The sequence below is a fragment of the Dermacentor variabilis genome, chromosome 11 (assembly GCF_050947875.1).
Source record: "Dermacentor variabilis isolate Ectoservices chromosome 11, ASM5094787v1, whole genome shotgun sequence".
In the NCBI taxonomy this organism is placed as follows: domain Eukaryota; kingdom Metazoa; phylum Arthropoda; class Arachnida; order Ixodida; family Ixodidae; genus Dermacentor; species Dermacentor variabilis.
This window is the reverse complement of record NC_134578.1, coordinates 69,502,831-69,523,074: the sequence shown is the minus strand read 5'-3', so window position 1 is coordinate 69,523,074 and position 20,244 is coordinate 69,502,831. Positions and strand designations below refer to the sequence as shown.

Sequence of the window (20,244 nt, the reverse complement as noted above, 5' to 3'; positions counted from 1 at the left end):
AGCACGTCTCACTCGATGAGCGCGGAAACTCGCTGTGAAAATTCTGGAGTGAGGAATCGCGGCATCAGCAAGCGAATTGACCTTCATGCATGTCTCGCTTCAGCGTGAAGTAAACGTCGAAAGCACAGCGCATACGAAGCTACCGGCACTACGCGCACTCTGCAAACATGGCAGAGCGCTTTGAAAATGAGGCCCGTCCGGGCGCGCACTTTAGCCACGTCGCAGGTCGCTTTCAAGACACACGGGCGCCGGCAACGCGTCCCTGCGGCGTGCACCAACCCGTATACCACAGCGTCCGTGATTCGAGTGGCCAACGCCGTAGTAGAAGTCGCGGTTGGCTCCACTGTGTGCAGAGCGGAGGCTGATGAAGACATTGAGGCATTGTAACAGCCACCGAAGAAGACTGCCCTTCCTCCCTTGCCTGCCCCTACCCACTGCCTCGCGCCCCATAGGATAAAGCACACATCCGGGTTGTGTTTCTGGCTCCCATTTCGCCTGCTCACCCTTACACGCTTTCACTCATACCGAAAATCACGGCGACGGCAGAAATGCGTCTGGAGCGTCCATATAATTGCTATCGGAAAAAATTACCGACGATTACGTTACTTCCTAATGCGAAATTTGAGCGCAGCAAATTAGCTGTTTCACCTTTTCGATAGATTGAGGCAAATAAATCGAGCAACACATGTATGCGCTATCACAGAATTTTTTTTTATATTTCCCGTACTCCTGGATCATCTCGACGGCGGCGACGGTAAGCTTCTGCTTCGGCGGCACGCACCTCTGGATTCTGACGGCGACGGCGCTGGGCCTCTGCTCTGGCAGCTCGTTTAGCAGCAGCAGCAGCAGCAGCAGCAGACGGAGGACTTCCATCGGTCGTCTCGCTCATGGCTCAGAAAGAACTGGCAGATAATTTCGCAGCGGCGAACGGCAGCGGCAATTTCGGCTCGGGCGGTGCACATATACAGATCCGCCGCCACCGATCTGGCTCTCTGATTTCCACCGCACAGGGCGAACGGCAGCGGCAATTTCGGCTCGGGCGGTGCACATATACAGATCCGCCGCCACCGATCTGGCTCTCTGATTGCCACCGCACAGGGGTTGCATTGGAGGAGGAGCGAAGAAAGGAATTAAGTTCGAGCCGGCGCTTTGACAAACGGAGACTCGCAGGAAGAGGGGGGAGGGGGGCGGCGTGTACACCCAGCGGCAAACGATGGGGGCAGAAGCGCGCGCAGCAAGCGGACAACACGATAAAGGGAGGAGGGAAGAGACAGCAGCGACTGACTGATGCCGCTGACGCCGATACAGGGGGGGGGGCCCTTTCCTCCTCTTTCTGCATGGCGGCGACGGTGTTCTATGCAGTCACGTTATCTTGACTCTCTAGCGGCGTCAGCGGCATCCAGCGGTATCAGTCGGTCGCTGCTAGCGCTGGGGGGATGAAAGGGGGGCCGAGCTGGTTACGAGGCCGACGACGACGCGAAACCCAGGAACGGACGCCAAAGAGCTGCGCTCTAAAAAGAGAATTGAAAGGGTTCGAAGAGACACCCGGTATACTCAGGGACCCAATTTGATGTGGCGGCTGGTTGCAAGCCCGGTTCTTCCTGCACAGTCATCACACACTCTACTTTTCTGACCATGGACCTTGTGACCTAGCAACCCAATTTGTCGGGAAGGAGGTTATGCGTGCACATAGAACTTGCACGCGTAACCCGTGGTGAAGTTAATTTGAAGTTAGACGCATAACCGTGAAGTTCTCGAAGAGTGCAAAAAAAACATTAGACGGAAACGGCATGCGTTACAGCTGCGGAAAAATGATTTCCGGCTCTATATGTACACGCTGATATAAGAAATCTTTAGAAAGATACGTACAAGAAATTGATGCTTTCCATGATAACATAGGCATATTGATGATCTGTGCAGAACTTACCCTACCCTATACTCATTCTTAACGACACATCAAACGGACGAAATATTTTTATTCAACGCTTTCAATTATTCGCAATGCTGCGTACTTACAGGTGAAGTAGTTCGTGGGTAATTAATGTTGCGCTCTCCATTATTTCAGTATCGACCCATATTAGGGCACCACCAAGATCGCTACAGGCGCCACCAGTATAAGCCATTCCTTGAAGGAGAAATATGGAATAGAGCGTAATGGCTTCAATAGTATTTCATTTCACATAAATAATAGTTGTGTTCGCGAAGAGAAAGAAGATGTAAACAAAAATAATCTACGAAAGCAATCTTTTGAACAGCAGTTTGACTACTAACGGCCCTGCTTAACAGAATTGCTTATTTGTTTCTCTTAATAACAAATACTTATCTGCCAACAACCACGCGGTTCGGCGTACAATAGTAGTTTCTGAGGTAGGTACACCAGCCCTTATCCGGTACCTACAACTTGCTGCCAGTCAGAGTTCCTCTGATCTCAATAACGAAACAATGCGTCACGATAGCAGTCTGAACTACCGGGGTCAACTCAAACTCGAACAGCCGGTAGTTCATGGCCGAAACATAACTGCACCTCTAATGTGCGCCTTATTGTCATCACGTCTTACACGGTCAGACACCCGGCATGACCACTCTGCGGAATAGTGCTCCCCCTATACTGCAATATTCTTTTTGGTAAGGTTCTGTTCTGTTCGAAAGCGGAATGAGATTACGGAGCACTAATGGTCGCGGCGTCAACTGTACCACGCGCACCGCAGTTCGCGTCTCATTGAACACCGATATTGCATTCGACCGATTATTTAAGACTACTGCGCGAGCGTCGACTGACCTAGAGTGGCTGCTGTGTATAGCTGCCGCAAGGAGCGATATACAGTAACTGTAGACTGGCGAGCCGGCCAGCGTCTTCTAACGGCCCGAAGCGACGAGATCAGCAAGAGCAGCGCGTGCGTACAAGCTCAGTCGAAGCGCACTTTTTGTCTGCTAGGCCCTTCCCACAGCCATGACACCACTCCTACCGCGATTAACTCAGCGGAATCTTCCCTGCTTTTCGGAGAGAGGAAGGGCGCGTGAACCTGGAAGGAAAGAAAACAACTTTAATAAAAAGAATGGTCGGGAAGCTCTGGTTGTGGTGGCCTCAGGTGGCGGCTCGAAGTCCTTGACTCGGGTGGCACCTTCGACTTGCCGGATGGCCCAGAGCTGGTCTTCTAGCTCCGAACTTTTGAGAGCAGCCTCCCAGCGGCGGCCACGCCGACAGAGACAGCCCCTGGCGGCCTCCGCAGCCGGGGCCGCGTCGGGGATAAGGGACCGCAAGGCTTCTTGTACTCTGGTAACGGCCATGGTTATGGACGCGTCGCGAACGGCGGCGGTCTCAGTGCCGTTATTGCGGGCACATTCCCAGAGGATGTGTCGCAGCGTTGCTCTCCGTCCGCACGCTTCACATGCATCAGTCGGTTATACGCCTGGATAACAGCGAACCTGGACGCGTCTGTTTTATAACATGGGCCGCGGTAGCCCACTTGCACGGACAGAAAACGAAGCGCGAAAGAATTATATGACACAGTTGGATTGCAGCTTTGCACGTTTTGTTCATTATTTTCCTGTGCATACGCACTAGAGGAGCATACGCTAAAGAAAGATAAGGACCCATGGCGGGTGCTGAAGCTCCTGCTATGTGCAATAAGCCGGGAAGCTTGCGCCGAATAATCGTGCCAGGGGCCCAGTCGTGAAGAGCCCGGCAGATGAAACTTTGGTATGCTACAAGTGAACTTGGTGCGCATGCGCTACCCTTGCTGATCTGGTTGCTTCACACCCTGAAAAGACGCTGTACAGTTGTTGAGTCAACGCAGACTAGGTACTATTATTGAATCGGTCGAACGCACATCCGGTTTCGCCACACTGTGCGATTACCCTGCCATTCTACTGCACTATTTTGCTTGAGGGCTGCTTTATTTCTTTTTCGCTCGCTTTCAAATAAAAGAGAACGAGAACAGGAACACCAGTATGAACCTATAGGGACGACATCTCTGCGGAGTACTGTCCAATCGAATGCGCGCACATGTCAATTGTCATGACTAGATGGCCCGCAGTATGCCTTTAGTTATGCTTCGGCGACAGACTCCGCTATTCGCGATTCATTTGACGCCGCAAGCACATAGTTTGCCAACTCACATGTTTGTGTAACGCTCACAGACATTCTAACAAATGTATGTATAATAGTCAATGTTCACTTTGATTTTCTTAAATTCTGTAAGTGCCATTCTATTTCTGGCCAATGGTATCATCATAGGCATATTACCAATTTCCAACAACGTAGCACAGCTCTGCGTTCATTTGTTCACCATAATAAAAATAAATCACTAGTTAAAATGTACATATGTCATTGTCTCTGCGAATTTCTTAAGCACACAGACCCCGTATTCGAACACCGCATAATGTTCTACTGTTTCTTTTATGTTTCCTAATTTCGCTGCATTTGCTCTATGCTTTTATTAGCGATTGTTTAGGGGCCAGTTGATGTATGGGACTAAGCACGTGTCTATTCTTGGCCCCTCCCCAAGACAGGTTATGAGCCACTGCGAAAGAAGGGGTATACAGGACTATACGCCTTCCTAATTGGTGCTTCGTAACTGGTGTTTTTGGAAAGGTTTTAAGTACATTTTTTTTAATTGGCAGTGGCAGATAACAGTATTTTAGTCCATTAGCTGGTCTACCCAGGAAATGTGGGGTTCTCTTGAACGAAAATCAATATGTATCATTGAAGAATTAACGGAAAGTTGGAACCGTCAAACTTGCAGGAAGAAGTACGCGGTAGTTCCACTTACGTTTATAAACTAAAGCATAAAAGTAGCTGCAAATAATATCTCATGATATTATCAAATCATATCTAATGCATGTCAAATTATATTATATTAGTTCAGGAAATAATACATGAAAGCTGGTGTCCTCCAGAGAATTGTTTCGAATGCAATCCACCTTGTGATCTACTTCGCTACAATTTGTGTATACATCAGTTAATCATCAGGTAATTATTAAGACACTGAATTAGCTTAACATTAATTTTGATTTCTCGCGCAAAAAATGCCACCTCCTTGAGCAATATAGCCTAAGAACTGGAAATGTGCTATATTTAAAAAGTGAATTTCAAATATTATTTCCTGTCTTCTTCAAAAGACCAGCTATTCCAGTATGGGTCATGCTTTGCCCTTCGTACACTTCTCACGATTCTGGCATCGAACGAATCATGCTTTGGCTTCATCCTCGTCGCATCATAACAGTGACGTTCCCATTGAGCATTATAGCATGGTTTACCATTTACAATTCTACATTACGTTAACTTTAAAGCAACTAAATAAACTTAAAAGCAATTTAAAGCAGCAAAATAATATCAAATGACAATACCCATAGGTATACCTGTGTTCAAAATTAAGCATTATGGTTTTCTTGAAATTAGGCATTCGAAGGCACGCGAATACCACCTGTACAAAAAACTGATTTGGCAAGGAGACACAAAGTGTGATGATACTTATCGCTGTAAGCAGCACAATTAACTAAAGTTGAATAATTAACTATTTATTGGCTGCCCCAATAAGTGTGCATGACTGTATTCATAAGTTAGAGGCATTCATGTTTCTACACAATTTCACTTGGAATAATCCTTCTAGCATGTCTCTGCTGCGAGATAACCGGCTCCAAATTTTAATTGTACTTCAAATGATTACGCATGCAAGAGAGTAAGGATCGGTGCGAAGCTCCGCCCTGATGGGACGCGGCTGTTGCGTGCGGCGTTTAGTCTAACACGATGGAGGCCGCGTTAGATTAAACCAAGAAATCAAGATATGACAGCCCGGTGTGCCGTGCAGTTGTTGATCTTGATTTCAATAAAACTTACAGTGCTTGCAAATCAGCAATCACTTCATTTGCGGAGCCCAGAGAAGGACCATGCGCGTTCTTCTAGTCATTATTACGCACGCGCACTGCCCTCCGGCTTTTCCGCATGCACCATTATCTCGGCATGGCAGCAGCAACCATCGTTCCAGGCTGCGTGGTCGCGCGTTACGACAGCGGTTCCGGGCTCTTCGATTTTGTTTTATTTCGTCAGCCGAGAGGAGAAGGGTACAGTTATCTTTGCCAATGCCTCTGTCCCGTTGTTAGACTAAACGCCACACGCAGCTGCCGCGTCACATAAGGGATGAGCTTTCCGCCGATCGGAACTCTCTTGCATGCGTAATCATGCGAATGAAAACGCAAATTTGGAGTGGGATATCTCGGGGGGGGGGGTAGCACAGACATACGTGAAGAATTCTTCCAACCGATACTTTGTAGAAACGCGACTACCTCTAATTTTTCAATAGACACATACCCGCTTACTGCAGTCAACAAAAAGTTTATTCAATTTCAGTTAATTTGGCTTCTGACAGCGATAATCTTCATTCATTTTGTGTCACCCTGGCCCCATAACTTATTTGCACAGGTGGTGCTCGCGTGACCTACCTCCCGTGCCTAATTTTAAGAAAACCATGACGCTTAATTTTGAACACCCTGTACATAGGGCCCTGGTATATTATTGGGTAAACTCATAGCAGGTGTGGGCCAACCGAAATTCGCGGGTGGGTCAACTAAAATTTTCGGTGTCAGCCAAATGAAATTTCGGCATGGGCCAACTGGAAGTTTGGGAGTGGGCTAACTTGATATTGGGAGGTGGGCTAACTTGACATTTGGGGGTGGGCCACCTTGTGATTTGGGGGTGAACCACCTTGAAATTGGGGGGGGGGCAACTTTATATGTGAGGTGGGCCAGCATGAATTAGAGGTGGGCCAACATAAATTGAGGGGTGGTCCAAGTTAAATTCGGTGGTAGGTCAACACGAAATTTCGACATTCGCGAAATTAAAATTTGGGTGTGGACCAACTTAAATTTGGGGAAGGGCAAATTGAAACTTGGGGCTGGGCCAAGTGGACATATGGGGCTGGGAAAAGTGAAATTTGCTGGTGGGCCAACTTGAAATTTGAATGTGAGCCACTTTAAATTTGGGGGTAAACCAACTTGAAATATACAGTGCAGTTCTGGCATAGCCTGCTAATGTGCCGCGTTGACGTCCTTGAGCAACCCTTGTGACCTACGTTCATTTACGCTCCACACCGGAAATTTTTAAGCGATCTTTTTTGTCTGTCTAGAGCGGAACATTCTCTGTGGCACATTCCCTGTGGCACACCTAGTGGTGTTGAGATAGGTTAATTGAAGAGCTGTACACACGTACTAGTTCCCAGTCTCCCAGTCAGTGCTTCCATTCAGCGTCCAAGAGTTTCGTCGAAAAGCGGTGCTTATCCACATGCTGTCAGTCACCCATGACGGCGGGAAAGACGAAAACTTTCTCCCATTGAGATGGGTCACTGTAGGCGGGGGACTGGGTAGGTACCGCTGTACGAAGGCTCTGTGACGCCGATTTCTAGAACTTGGTATGTGCCACTCGGTCTGGGCTAGTCTCGAATCGACCTTTTTGATGCCAAGTTGGGTCACTGTGTATGTGCCTGTATATGTTCGGCGCTCTTAAATGAACGTGTTTTGCGCCAACTTGCGTCATAGAACACACGTCACAAAGCCCCCTGAAGAACAGCAACCCGACGCATTAGCAGGCTGTGCCACAAATGCACTGAATGTACGCCCCTTTCAATGAACGCCTTTCACGCCTACGCTTTATTGAGCTGCGCCATGGATTCACTGGGAATGTGCCACAATGATTATGTGCAGCTGAATGTGAGGCCAGCGAGGGAGCATTTCCCACAGTTTGCAAGCACCAGCGCATCACGCTTCTTGTCTCAGACGCCCAGCGCGAATTTCTGGGTACTGGTACTAGATGGCGCCGCATGTCCACAACAAAATGTGAGAGGGGAACCCGGTTGCCGCATGGCGCGTTTCTCAGTGTTCGCATCCGCCAGTGCGCATTGCATTTCCAAGGTTACGGGCAGGATTCGCTTCAGCGGCGCTAGTTGGCGCCGAGTGTTCTTAGGGAAGTGTGAAAGTAGTCTCGATGCAGTACATGCCTCATACATAACTCATTTAGACGGCGAAAATACGTTGTACCATTATACTAATTAAATGGTAACGCGTTACCGTGGACAGTCGTGGTCGGATCGGTTCTATTGCAGTTGTGATAGGATATCTATAATCTAGTGAGAAACATGTCATAAAAGAAGCAAGAGGTTTTGTATATGAATTTGAAAGCACTGGTTTATGTCACTTGAAGGTTAACATTTTTCTGAAATTCATTGCAAAAACATTTTTTTTATACTTGGGACAGTTTTATGTTTTATACGGCAGTTACTCCTAATGTTGAGTGCATTTTGAAAGTACGTTTATAAACAAACAGGAATTACCTTTCACTTGAATATACTTGGTTTTTCCTCGAGGCTGACGGGCGAACCTCCGGCTGTAAGTTGCGAAGGTCATGAAACTTTAGAAGGAGTCTAAATCACGAAAAAAACGCTTTTATGCACCACGTATTGAGCAACGAATAGTTTGGGCGGGAGGTTTTCATGTCCGTCTACAATTCTCTCACTGACACTTTTAATCTAATTATAACATTTGAGAAGTTGAATAATTAAGTATGTAATTGATACTAATTACCTAATTAGACGGAATTTAAAAAAATTATTTTGAGTGTCTCCAAGCGATGGCAAACAAAACTGCCTTGGTTCCGTACAGCTACGTGGCATTCGGATATTTTCAGCTCTGGCTAGAGTTAGCTGGGACACCCTGTATATACACATATATCATTGACGTAAGAGTTATGCAGAAAGCCACAGGGTGGAGAGAAGTAATTAATAAAGAGAAAATGAGACATCCACCCAAATTAAGCTAAGTGCTACAAAAGAAACCCATAGAGGTTTAAAAAAAAAAGCTTCGCAGTCGAAGCAAAATTCGTCCTGGTCCGAATTTCCTTTGTAGAACTTAGCTATATTTGGGTGGATGTCTCATTTGTCCTTCACATATATCATTGGGTCTGGCAAATGCCTTTGCTGTATAAAAGCTTCTCACTGGTTTGTTGTGGGGGGGGGGGGTTCCCATTGTGGTAGCATGAATGAATCTTAGCAATTATAATTTCCAACAGGCGAAAAATTTTAAAAAGAGGTAACATCGCTCACGCGTGAGTATGTTTCTCACTGCTGATTCATGTGTCAGATATGCAAATAAATTATGAACAATGTTAGTTTGTACCTGCTCAGGTATAACACTGCATCCGTTCCAGAAAAGGCATGAATGTTTCTCTTCGTAAAGGTTAACAATGGATCCGGTGTGAATGCGTCTATTAAGTTAATGTTGTCGGCATGCATTCTGTTTAAAAATTCTGTATATTCCTGAAAGAAGATACAACAAATGCTCGTCATTACACTGCAAAGCATACAGAGAAGGTTCTGATTACCATACAAACAACCTACATTCTCTAGAAGCGTGGAACACTCCTTACCTCTTCACTTTCATTGCAACATGACGTGCAAGCGAATGTATACTTCTGCTCTGGCAAACCTCTCTGCTCCTAAATAAAGGTATTTCGCTTGTCTAGTAGGCATATCCAAGCGGATATTTATTTGCGACCCCCCTGCGCCTCTATTGCTTACCGTGACTGTCTGTTGCTGCGGCTCGTTGTGCGTTCCCTTCGCTTCACTTTATTACCTTAAAGGCCGCCACGATTGGCGCTACATATGCATAAGGGGTGCGTAGCATACAGTGTATAAAAGAAATTAAATACACAAGGAAAAGATGTTTAAGCACACGTTTTCTCACTGGTAAGTATGGTAATTACACAGTTCAAAAACGTGGATGGGGAGGTTATTGCGGGGATGCCGTCTGGAAGGCCATTCTAGTCCCAGGTTAAGTGTGGAAAGAATTATGAGGCAAAAGTGGTAGTGTGCGCACGTGGCCGGGCAACTCGAAGGCAATGACCAATGCGGTGTGATATGCGTGCAGGAGCACTGATGTAGGGTGGATGTTGAGGTGAGCTGTAAAAGAAATTATGGAATAAGTACATACTAGCTATACGGGTTGTATGTTCTTAAGCCAGGATTGTTAGACCGGATTCTGCTTTTAAAGTTGATACACTGGCATTATATGAATAGCATGAATGAATGAATCTTGTGGCATGATCTTGTACTGATTCTAGAGAGTTTGTTAGATATTTTTGGTTAGGGCTCCAGTTGTGAGAGGTATATTCCAGCTTTGAGCGTACGAGTGACTTGTAGGCAATCAATTTTAGGTTTGGTGGCACTTGACGTAGATGCCGTTTTAAGAATGCAATGCTTCTGTTAGCAGATATATCACTTTCGTGACATGCGCGTTCCGGGTTACATCGTTGGACAACGTTACGCCTAGGCATTTATAAGAGTGTGTTCACGCTATCGTGACGTGTAAATCGGAGTTTAGTTACATGAGCCGTTGGTTACACCATTCCTGGACGCAATTTAAGTCACTTTGGAGAGCTAGTTGATCAGATGGGTTCATGACTGTGCGATAGATAACAAAGCCATCGGCAAAGATACGGACGTTACAGGAGACTTGAGTGGGTAGGTCGTTAATATATATTAAATATACAAGGGGACCAAAGACTGACCCTTGCGGGATGCCTGATATTACTGGAAGAGATTTAGAGGCCTGATTATTAACGTGAGCAAATTGCGTACGGTTTGCCAGAAATCCTTTTATCCACTGCAACACGTTAGGATATAAGTTTAACCAATAAATTTTTGTAGCCAGCTCTTTTTAGGAACCTTGTCGAAGACTTTCGCAAAATGTACGAACATATCGCCAGTTTGAAGATTAGAATCAACGTTCATGGACAAAAATCAAGGAATCATGGACCAAAATGGCTAATTGTGTTTCACAAGCCAGGTCCTTACGAATCCGCCGAATTGCTCACAGTCGGCGGCGCGACGGTGTCGCTATCTAGGAGCGCTGACCATACTTCGACCGTACCAGTGGGAAGTAGACGGGGAAAGTTGGCCTGCGCTTTCCAATCGTTGGTTGCTGGTGCGCAGAGCAAGGGGGCCGTGGTTCGGAAAGCCGCGATGAGACGGAAAAGAGGCCAGCTCTTGGAGATTGCCTAACGTTACGCATGCGTTGTGCGACCTGGAAACCGCGCGGACTCTCGCATCTGCGCCTCCACGGGGAGGTCTCATACCCGAAGCAAATGGCGCAGAAAGCCAAATTCCCTCTCGCAATTACTATAGTGCTGCTTTTGATCGAAGGTGCATGCTTTCTTCGCCAACTCCATCAAAGCATTCGGTTTCACTTTGCCCTCACATCGAATCAGCACAAGCGCGTGTTTCGGTGCTCCTTGTGCATTTAAGGAAAGCTTCGCTATATGTAGATTCGAAAAGGGAATGTTGCATGTGTTCCATTTTCTTTGCTTGCGTATTCTTCATTGTGAAGCCTTGCACAATTCAAAAGTTACCATCAGATGGTGATGTAGCAGAGGTGCTGATGTTCACGAAACATTGGCAACAAATACATGTAATATTCTCACCTAATCATATATGATCATGAGATTCAATTATATCGCTACAGTCTAGAAATTTCAATATATACAGAGCACACTTTACAGTTCTTGGGTGCATAATTAAAACTCGCAGACGTTAATTTTAGAACTGAGTAAGCAAATTCTTTCCTACTATTCAACTGCTCATTGGCCGCCACTAGCCCATTCCAATATTTTGTTGTTATGCATGCTGTACCTGCGCCTTTGAAACCAGCTAATACTCATTAACCTTACTAGTTTCAGAGATCTTGGGGTTAACTTTAGCGTTCTTGCATCAGTATTACATAAGAATCTACGTAGCATAACAAATTTATTCCCATTCAAGGCCTAATTTGTTATAAAACCCAATAATTTTCCCGAGTGCTTCAATGAGTAAATGCTGCGTAGTTAGTACTGATTTACTATATCACCTAACAGTCCCAATAAAATACACTGAGTAGACGGGGTAAAGTTTATACAAGACAAAAATTTAACATGGAATACAGAGGCAGGAAGTGTACCCATATACAAAATTCAATGTAAATGTGTAACAGTGAGAGAAATCTTTAGAGTGCGTGCATGTTCCTGCAAAATCTCTCGCCGCTCGGCGTCAGTGCTACGCTGTACGAAATAGCGTTTCCATTTGCAATAGCCCGATGCAGTGCAAATGAGAAAAATTATTTTAATTTTCCGTGAAGAGCTCTAAACTAAGCACATTTTAAAACCGACATTTGGCGCCATATTGAGAATGAATTTGCAGAGAGCGCGGTCCTTCGCACTAAACGTACCTGTGGAATGGCTGCAGTGAAACGCAATATTACTTGGGAATTGCTGGGCTAACTGACATTGCTATGTGAGATGAATGCAAGTGTAACATTTAGAACAGTTTCTAGCACATGAATAAGTTAACCCTGTCGTAGACTATGCGAGAGAAGCACAATCTATCTGCGCGTTAAAATGTGTTAGCTGTGCTTCATATACGGTATGACCAAAGTGAATGAATATGAACATTTTTGTATAGAAATTGATTAAAATAGTAAGTATTCAGTTTTACAAAGCCCAACACCACCACGCACATCTACAGCAGGAGTATTTATTTCGTTTAATTAGGTTCAACGTCTCTGCTGAGCAGCGCAAAAGGTGCACCTATATTGAGTAAAGGACCAAAAGTAGGGCCCACGATTGATGCTTGCACCTAGAAAATTTCAGAGAAAGCCTTTTCACCACTCGACAGGCTTGTTGGAAACAAACTTTTCAGGGCGTTGGTAAGAGACACATTCTATGTTTTTCCCTTACTGTAGGGCAGTTCATCGTAACTTTTACTGTCTTCCGAATGGCTTCCGAAAGAGAATGACTTCCGAAAGATTTATATGTGTGGTAGATAATGCTGCTTTTACCGAACAGGTTAAGTGAGGAGGCCATAGCTTATGATCGTTTATATATATTGGAAATAATAGGAGCCAAGAACACATGAGGATACAACATACCTAAAGGCGCAAAATATAATCATTAAGTAATTATTTACTGTAAAACGGTGACGTAAAGCCGGGCATAGCGCACCCTTTATTTGCATTTGCGCTGTGTAAGATCTGTTGCAGGTTAAATGAAGAAATTGTTAATTTGCACACTCCTTTTCATTGCGCTGAACGATTGTTTTAAGCATGTAGATTGAGGCCTAATTAATTTGCGCTGTAAGGGCTTGTTTTTATATCAATTCAAGCAGTCTTGTTGTACCTGTTACCATGTACCCAGCGATCATAGCTGGTACTGCCACTGCAGCAGCAGCCACCTTGTATTTGGAGTACACGCCGACATGTCCACACATCTGCCTCCGTCACTGGAACGGGATAATATGGGCTCGTCGTGACCAACGCAAAGTGCGCCTATTTCAAGGTAAATGCGACAGTGAGAAGGCCACTCCGGCCCGAAGTCTCGTAAGCATAACTTTCACCGTTCTTGTGAGAAAATGAACGAGGATGCGTGTCTTTCCTGACTGGATTTTTAAGGGCGTTTAAGGGAGAAGTACTGACAGATCTGTATCAGGAAAGATATGCCACTGCTGGTGGTGTGGGTAGATTTTCAATGCGTAGCATTATAGGACGAACCAGTGGAAAAATTGCATAGACAGTGTGAGAAAGTTTTTGACTAAGAAGGGCAAGAGTGTGGTGTTTCAGCCCATTGCGTGCCTGGTTGATAGCTGCCATCCGGAGTACAGTGACAAACGACCCACTCCCCGCTATAGCAATAACCAGCTCAATAACAATATATTATTTTCCGCCCCAAAAACAAGCCCTCGAATCATCACGTCCAACTACAGATCTATAATACCAACCTATTGCCAACAAATTCTTGCCGCTTCCTGGGCGTCTATTTAAAATATGACTTAACATGGACAGATCACGTGGATCAGGTTCGTTTGAAAGCATCTTGGTCTATCGGTTTGTTGCAATGCGCAAAATATCTTTTACCTCTGCGTTTGAGACAGCAGATTTATTTTTACATAGTTCACTCCTATTTTATGTACTGTCAGCTAGTTTGGGGTACATGTAACATATCGGATTCAGACCGCATTTCTTTCGCTTCAGTTCAGGGCGTTGAAGACGGTATTCCGTTCCGCACCTATTATAAAAGAATCCCTGTACGACGCAGTTAAGGTACTGCCATACTATCAACTTTACACTTTCTCAATGGCTGTACTTATTTTTCATAACATTAAGCATGATTTTACATCCTTCTGCACTAAGTACTTAAACAGGAACTTTACCCATAACTTGCGCACTCTACCTATGGTTTGGTCGAAGTCACGCACAAATTATGGTACTCAGATCATAGACAATCAAATAGTTACACTCTGTAACACTTATCCTTTAATGATCAACTGCATAAATGATTGCAAAGCCTCTTCTCAATTTAAGAAAAAAATGAAAATGATGCTTTCTGCTCCTGCCTCTTTTGTTTAGAATTGTACCTTTCTTTTATCTCGAGCAAGTGCAATCTGAATGATTATCTAGATCATTGTTTCCGGAAATTTGAATGATGTAATCAATGTAGTCAGTCAATGTAATCAATGATAATATCAACTCATAGGATAATTAGTCATATGTGACACAGCATTGTATTTCTGAATTTCCACTGATTTCATTGATCTCACAATGTAGTACAGTATTTTGTCATGCCGACCTGCTGTCATAATGTGTGATCCCGAGGGGAAGGCCCTGTCAGGCGGCATGGTTGCCTCCATTTGCCGCGCCTCGTGGACATCCTGTACCACCTATGTATGTCCAAATAAACTGAATTGAATGAATTGAATTAATGAAAATCATTCTAGGTGACCGTCCGCTCTTCCCGTTCCCCATACGCCACACATAGAAAGTATGCGTTAAACCTAGGGCAGGAACACTTAGGCCTATACAAAAAGGAGAAGGAGGAGATTTTAATGAAGACAAAGGAGAAAAGGACAGCCTGGAGATCGTGTCTCTAGCCTGCTACTCCTTACTTGGGTAAGGGGAAGTGGGAGAAACCGGGAAAGGTAGGTAGCAGGCGATTATGTTATTGTACAGTTAGCTACTATATACACGTTGTCCAATAATCGGAAGCGCGCTCAAGACACGACACTCGTAAGAGTATTTTTGTCCACAGAAAAAGTTATCTCGCCAACACATTTCGCACTGTCTGCACCTATGACAAGTTCTAGAGGCGATTGTCTGAACCAGTCTCACATAGAAAGTTCAAGAGTGACTTTATGGCACGTTGGACATGGTCAACACTTCCCCCTGCGCCTAAAATCTTTTCTTCCGAAAAGCGGCGGGAGTCCAAGCAGTCAACACTAGATTAAAGTGTTCTTCACTCGGCCGCATATTGAGGGTGCACGCAAAATACGTGAGCTATTTTCTCGAGTCAGGGCCCGTTCTGGTCCAATCTTGTGAAGATATCGGTGAGTGTACGCCACACCGAGCCGTAATTGATGGATAGGTGTTTCGTGGCCTCTCTGAAACCGAAGTGGAAGTCTACGGAGGTGCTCTTGCTGATGTTCTGGTTTTCCCATTGTCATACCATAGAGGTTTTAATGGATGTCTTACCTGGAAAAATTAAGTTTTGTAATCGTGCCGTCAGTGTGCGCCTTTCTTGCTTCCGCTTCTGGCTGTTCGTTTCCCGCAATTCCATAATTGCTACGAATCCAGTACAGCGCGATGGTATGCCCGAACTGAGACGCCTCAGCAAGCTGAGACGCGATACCACAAACCAGAGGGCTATATGCGGTTCTGTGATTTCTGCATTTGCTGATGAGTTGCAGTGCTGGTTTTCAGTCACAGAACACTGTCCATTTTTCGAGGCATTGTTGCAGTATGCAATGGTCTGTTTCTCGAACTCCGGTCAACTCAGCTACTGGAGACGACGTTCTGTGTCCTATCATAAACCGTTTCGCGAACCCACTCGAGGTACAGTCTAAACTGCCTCGGAAGAGGTCTGTGTCACAGAACCATCTGCAAAAACATGTTCGCTACATCCATACACGTAAACAATGTGGGATGACGCGAAATGCTTGAGCCCCGCAGGCGGCATTTTCGAGTCTCGCCGTTGGCTTTGCCATCATCCAGAGTGGAATTTCTGGTACGTCATGAGGTTCCAAGTCTTACGGCAAAAAGTCTTGCTGCAACAACACGGCTTCTGGGTAAGCGGCGACAGGCCGTATGCATGTGACGTTTGCCAGTGAATGAGTTCAGTGTCTAGTCACTAGCCTTAGATGCACTAGCAATGACTAACATTGCAGATAAACTCGAGCTGGGCACTCGCGTGCCTCTGCAATAGTGCCTTAAGTAGACGCTCATTGTGGTAGTCCTAGGCAAATTATCAGTAACCGCGCCTGATCACTTTCAAGTGTTCGTACGGCAGGTGTACTGATTCCAGAAAGCACAGGCGCACTGTAGCGGAGGTAGCCAAGCAAAAGTGCCTGGTAGAGCTGCAGACGAGATGATTTGGATGGGCCTCACGATTTTCCATCCATATGTCGAATAATTTGTGTAAAGCTGTCCAGCTTTTTACTTAATGCAGAGATGTGCTTCGACCAATATAAGTTATGGTCAACGATGACTCCGAGAAACTTGTTGCGGATTACCGAAGGTGTAATATTCTCATAATTCATAATGAAGGAGCAGGCTATTGACGTCCATGTAAATGCCATGGTCACACTTTTTGTCGGTGAGAGCTATAGTCCGCGACTGCTTAGGTATGTCGACGTTATTGACCACGCACGCTGCAGCTACGTGTGCACTTGCAACCGCGTTAAGCTCGTGGTCCATATGCGGATGTCATCTGCGTAAACAGAGACCGAGACTGTGCCTGCGAGTTCTTTGATGAGTTCAACGAGAACGACATCAAATAAAGTTGAACCCAGTACACCTCCTTGAGACACCCCAGGATAGACGGAGTGGTTCCTTGTTTCACTGTCTAGAGTTGTTATGAGTGTGGTTCTCTCTTGAAGATAACTGGCTATTCACTGATTCATATGGCCACCAATTTAAAATTGGTGGCCGCATTTAGGGCATTTAAAATGCCGTAAAAGGGCATTTAAAATTGCATCATGTAGCAAATTGTCAAAAGCACCCTTGCTATCAAGAAAGACAGCAGCCATAAATTGACGGCGACCTTTCTGATGTTCGACAGTTGTTACTGGGTCAATAACCCTGTCGATTGACGACTTACCCTTTCGAAAACCTGTCATCGTGTCTTGATATATATTACGCTTCTCGAAAAACCACTCCAGGCATGTCAACACCATGTGTTCCATTGTTTTTCCTATGCAACTGGCAAGTGCTACAGGTTTGTATGGAAGCATCGCAGGCGTTGGTTTGCCTGGTTTCAATAATGCCACGATCTTGCTCGTCTTCCAGAGTGCAGGCACAGTATAGTATAGTATAGTATCATATATAGTGTAGTATGGTAATAGTAATACTACAGGATGCCCGCTGATAAACCCATCGCCAGAAAGGGTGAACGGTGATTAAAGGGGACACAAAATGGAAGCATGCGCCACTCCTGAAGGAATTGCGCATGCATGCACAACCATCCACCCCCCGCCCCTTCCGCTGCCTTGGACGACGTTACCGCGTTGGGCACGCCGCACCAGACATATCGCACACAAATTAAGCGGAACCATTATGATCGAGAACTGTCTAACATACCCACAGAATTGTATGATGGTCACACTGATGAAATGATGAACATTGTATATGTTCGGCAATGTAAATAAGTTGATCTTTATGGTCGTACTCCTCACAGATATACAAGTGATGCCAACTAGAACAGCATAACACGCCTACATATCCTTACCATGCATAGCACGCCGCAAGCTATATATTGCTTCACCAATCTTCAACTGTTCCCGTTCAGGGAAGTTCCATCTGTTTTCTGTATCCAGATCTCCTATTACCTTTCTATAGCAATTAGCGCCTGTCTTTTATGGCTGTGGAAACAAACACTTGACAATACTTTTGCTAATGCGACACAATTAGTAAAATACCACTGCTTAGATTACAACAACTCTTATTTTCCGCTATCATTGCTTACCCCAAGAAACACCATTTAATTGCGCTGCTTAAGTTCTACCAAATTTTTCGCTAAAGAGTGTAACAATAATTACACATATATAGAACCACCTTACTTACTTTGAAAGCGCTTTTCTAGTGGACAATAAAAAGACTGTCCCATAAACTTACCTTGAGCACAATGACGTCAGTGACTGCGACCTTCAAGTCGAGAATACCAGTGTCAGTCTGCTGAAGGTTGGCGTTGACCTTGATGTCGATCCAAAATGTTCAGTAATTTTCATGGAAAACACAGAGTGCACATTACAATGATGACATTTCTTTTCTAATCGTTCTGTTTTCTTCTTCACTTGAGAATCTCATGCTTGGATGAAAAATATAGGTGACTGATTTCATGAACTAATAGCAATGCACTTAATTGTACATGTAACATGGAGTAGCTGCACTCCTTGTTGTTGGAGAAAAAAGCACGCTTCCGATAAAGGATGTCAACCACTTTCACACACTCCTAATGCTTTCTCATTCGCGCAAGTTTTCTGCGGTGACAACTTAGCATATCCCTTGGCATGGACACAAAGTTAAATGTTTTCTGGAGAAAACAACTAGCCTCTTATAATTTTGCATTATTTAGTGCGAAGTGCATCGCTGCCCAAGCTAGAACACCATCTTATTTGCACATATTACAGGGCTCCTGAACTCCAGCTGGTTTGGACACAGGTCGCATTCACGCTAATTTAGGGCAGTGATTGCACTCGGCAATTCTTCATATTAAATTTTTTGATCAGGCTGCCAGAGGGTGTACTAGCAGCATCTCTACTAAGACACACTGATCCGCAATCAGGGAAAAATTTCCCTCTTGCTAACCGGGTTTCTTTGTTAACAAGCCTACAAATTTAACCGCGCTGTGTCGGCCCAAGCACACGCTGAATGTGGACTGCAAGATTCTATTGTATATCTTACTTCATTACTAATAATATTACTATTATAAATTTAATCAATAACTAATTTACCCTGTCCAGACACAACAATGGTCTGGTTGCTGGTTTACAGGAAAAAAATACGAACTATAAAACAATTACGAAATATATATAAAATATCTCCCTACTGTCAAAAGTTGTACGGTAAAAAAAATCGCATGAGAAATAAAAAAGTAGAAAAATTACTAAAGAAACAGCTACTGTATGAGGTACAATACAACACTAGCAGCCAAATGAGGAACAAAAACATGTTGGTTCAGCCAAGCAGGCCACAGTGCACCCAGCAGTCTGCACTGGCTCTGCTCCTCAACGAAAAACATATATAGATGCAGAGAGAATCAATGAGAAGAAAGACGAGGCAAGCAACTGGAAAGAAGACTCAAGCGAAAGTGCAAAGCTGGGAACAGAACAAGGACTACACGTTTTGATAGATACCAAGATTGCGAAAGTCTGAGTTGCGAAGGCTGCTCTTTGTACAGAGGCGAATGCCTGCTGAAAGACGCAGGAATGTTGAGTTGCCTATGTGTAGTTGTAGTCCTCCGCGGAATTCATAAATTCGTAAATTATTTTCTGCGAAAGCGAAGTGCCAATCAAGTTTCGACCGTAAAAAAAATTATAAAGGCACATGGTCGTTCAAAGGAATTAAAGCCTAGATGTTCATTACGTCTCAATTCAGTGCCTTTTTCATATTCATTATTCACTTTTTTCGCATAATTTATTATATAATATTTCACCCAGAATTACGATGGGGCTTCAGGTCTTATTGGCGTTTTTACAACGTAGGAGATGCTTGTTGTATTCTTCAGATATCTCGGCAGCCATGTATCTGTCTTTGGCGATTCTATTTCACTACGGCCGAAAAAAGCTGCTGGACATCCTGCCGCTCATGGCAGGCACCCCACGAATCATGCATTTTGGCAAAAAGAGCAATGTGAGATTCGGTCGTATTCTTGAAGTGGTTTGCGTGCGCTTCGGCAGGACCATATTCACACGCGTCGGCACTGGCATTGGGCTGTCGGGTACACCCATCTTGAGCACGTTGCGTTTACTGTTTTCATCATCGGCAGCTGTCTTGCATCGCGGTGGACTGTTGCCTTTAGGAACCCATTACACTCACTACGTTACCGATCCATGCTAGGGCTGCGTCATCGCGCACTGTACCACTTTTACTCTGCCCACACTAGTTGCTGGAAGCTGGTCATGGCTGTCTTCGGTGCTTCAGGAAGTGGTATCCCACCATCCGCAACATTCACTGAATGGTCGA

The 20,244-nt window shown here is 44.8% G+C and overlaps 1 protein-coding gene across 1 annotated transcript in view; it reads right to left on the bottom strand.

Annotated features, from left to right (window-relative positions):
* The window catches only part of LOC142564349 (venom metalloproteinase antarease-like TfasMP_A), a 63,018-nt gene that overhangs the window by 24,324 nt on the left and 18,450 nt on the right, over nt 1–20,244 (bottom strand). Inside the window, exons 3-6 of the mRNA XM_075675322.1 lie at nt 18,175–18,252; nt 9,166–9,305; nt 8,325–8,377; nt 2,017–2,125 (exon numbers count right to left, since the gene is read on the bottom strand). Coding sequence (XP_075531437.1) covers nt 2,017–2,125; nt 8,325–8,377; nt 9,166–9,305; nt 18,175–18,252 — 380 coding nt within the window. The remainder of the gene's footprint in view (nt 1–2,016; nt 2,126–8,324; nt 8,378–9,165; nt 9,306–18,174; nt 18,253–20,244) is intronic.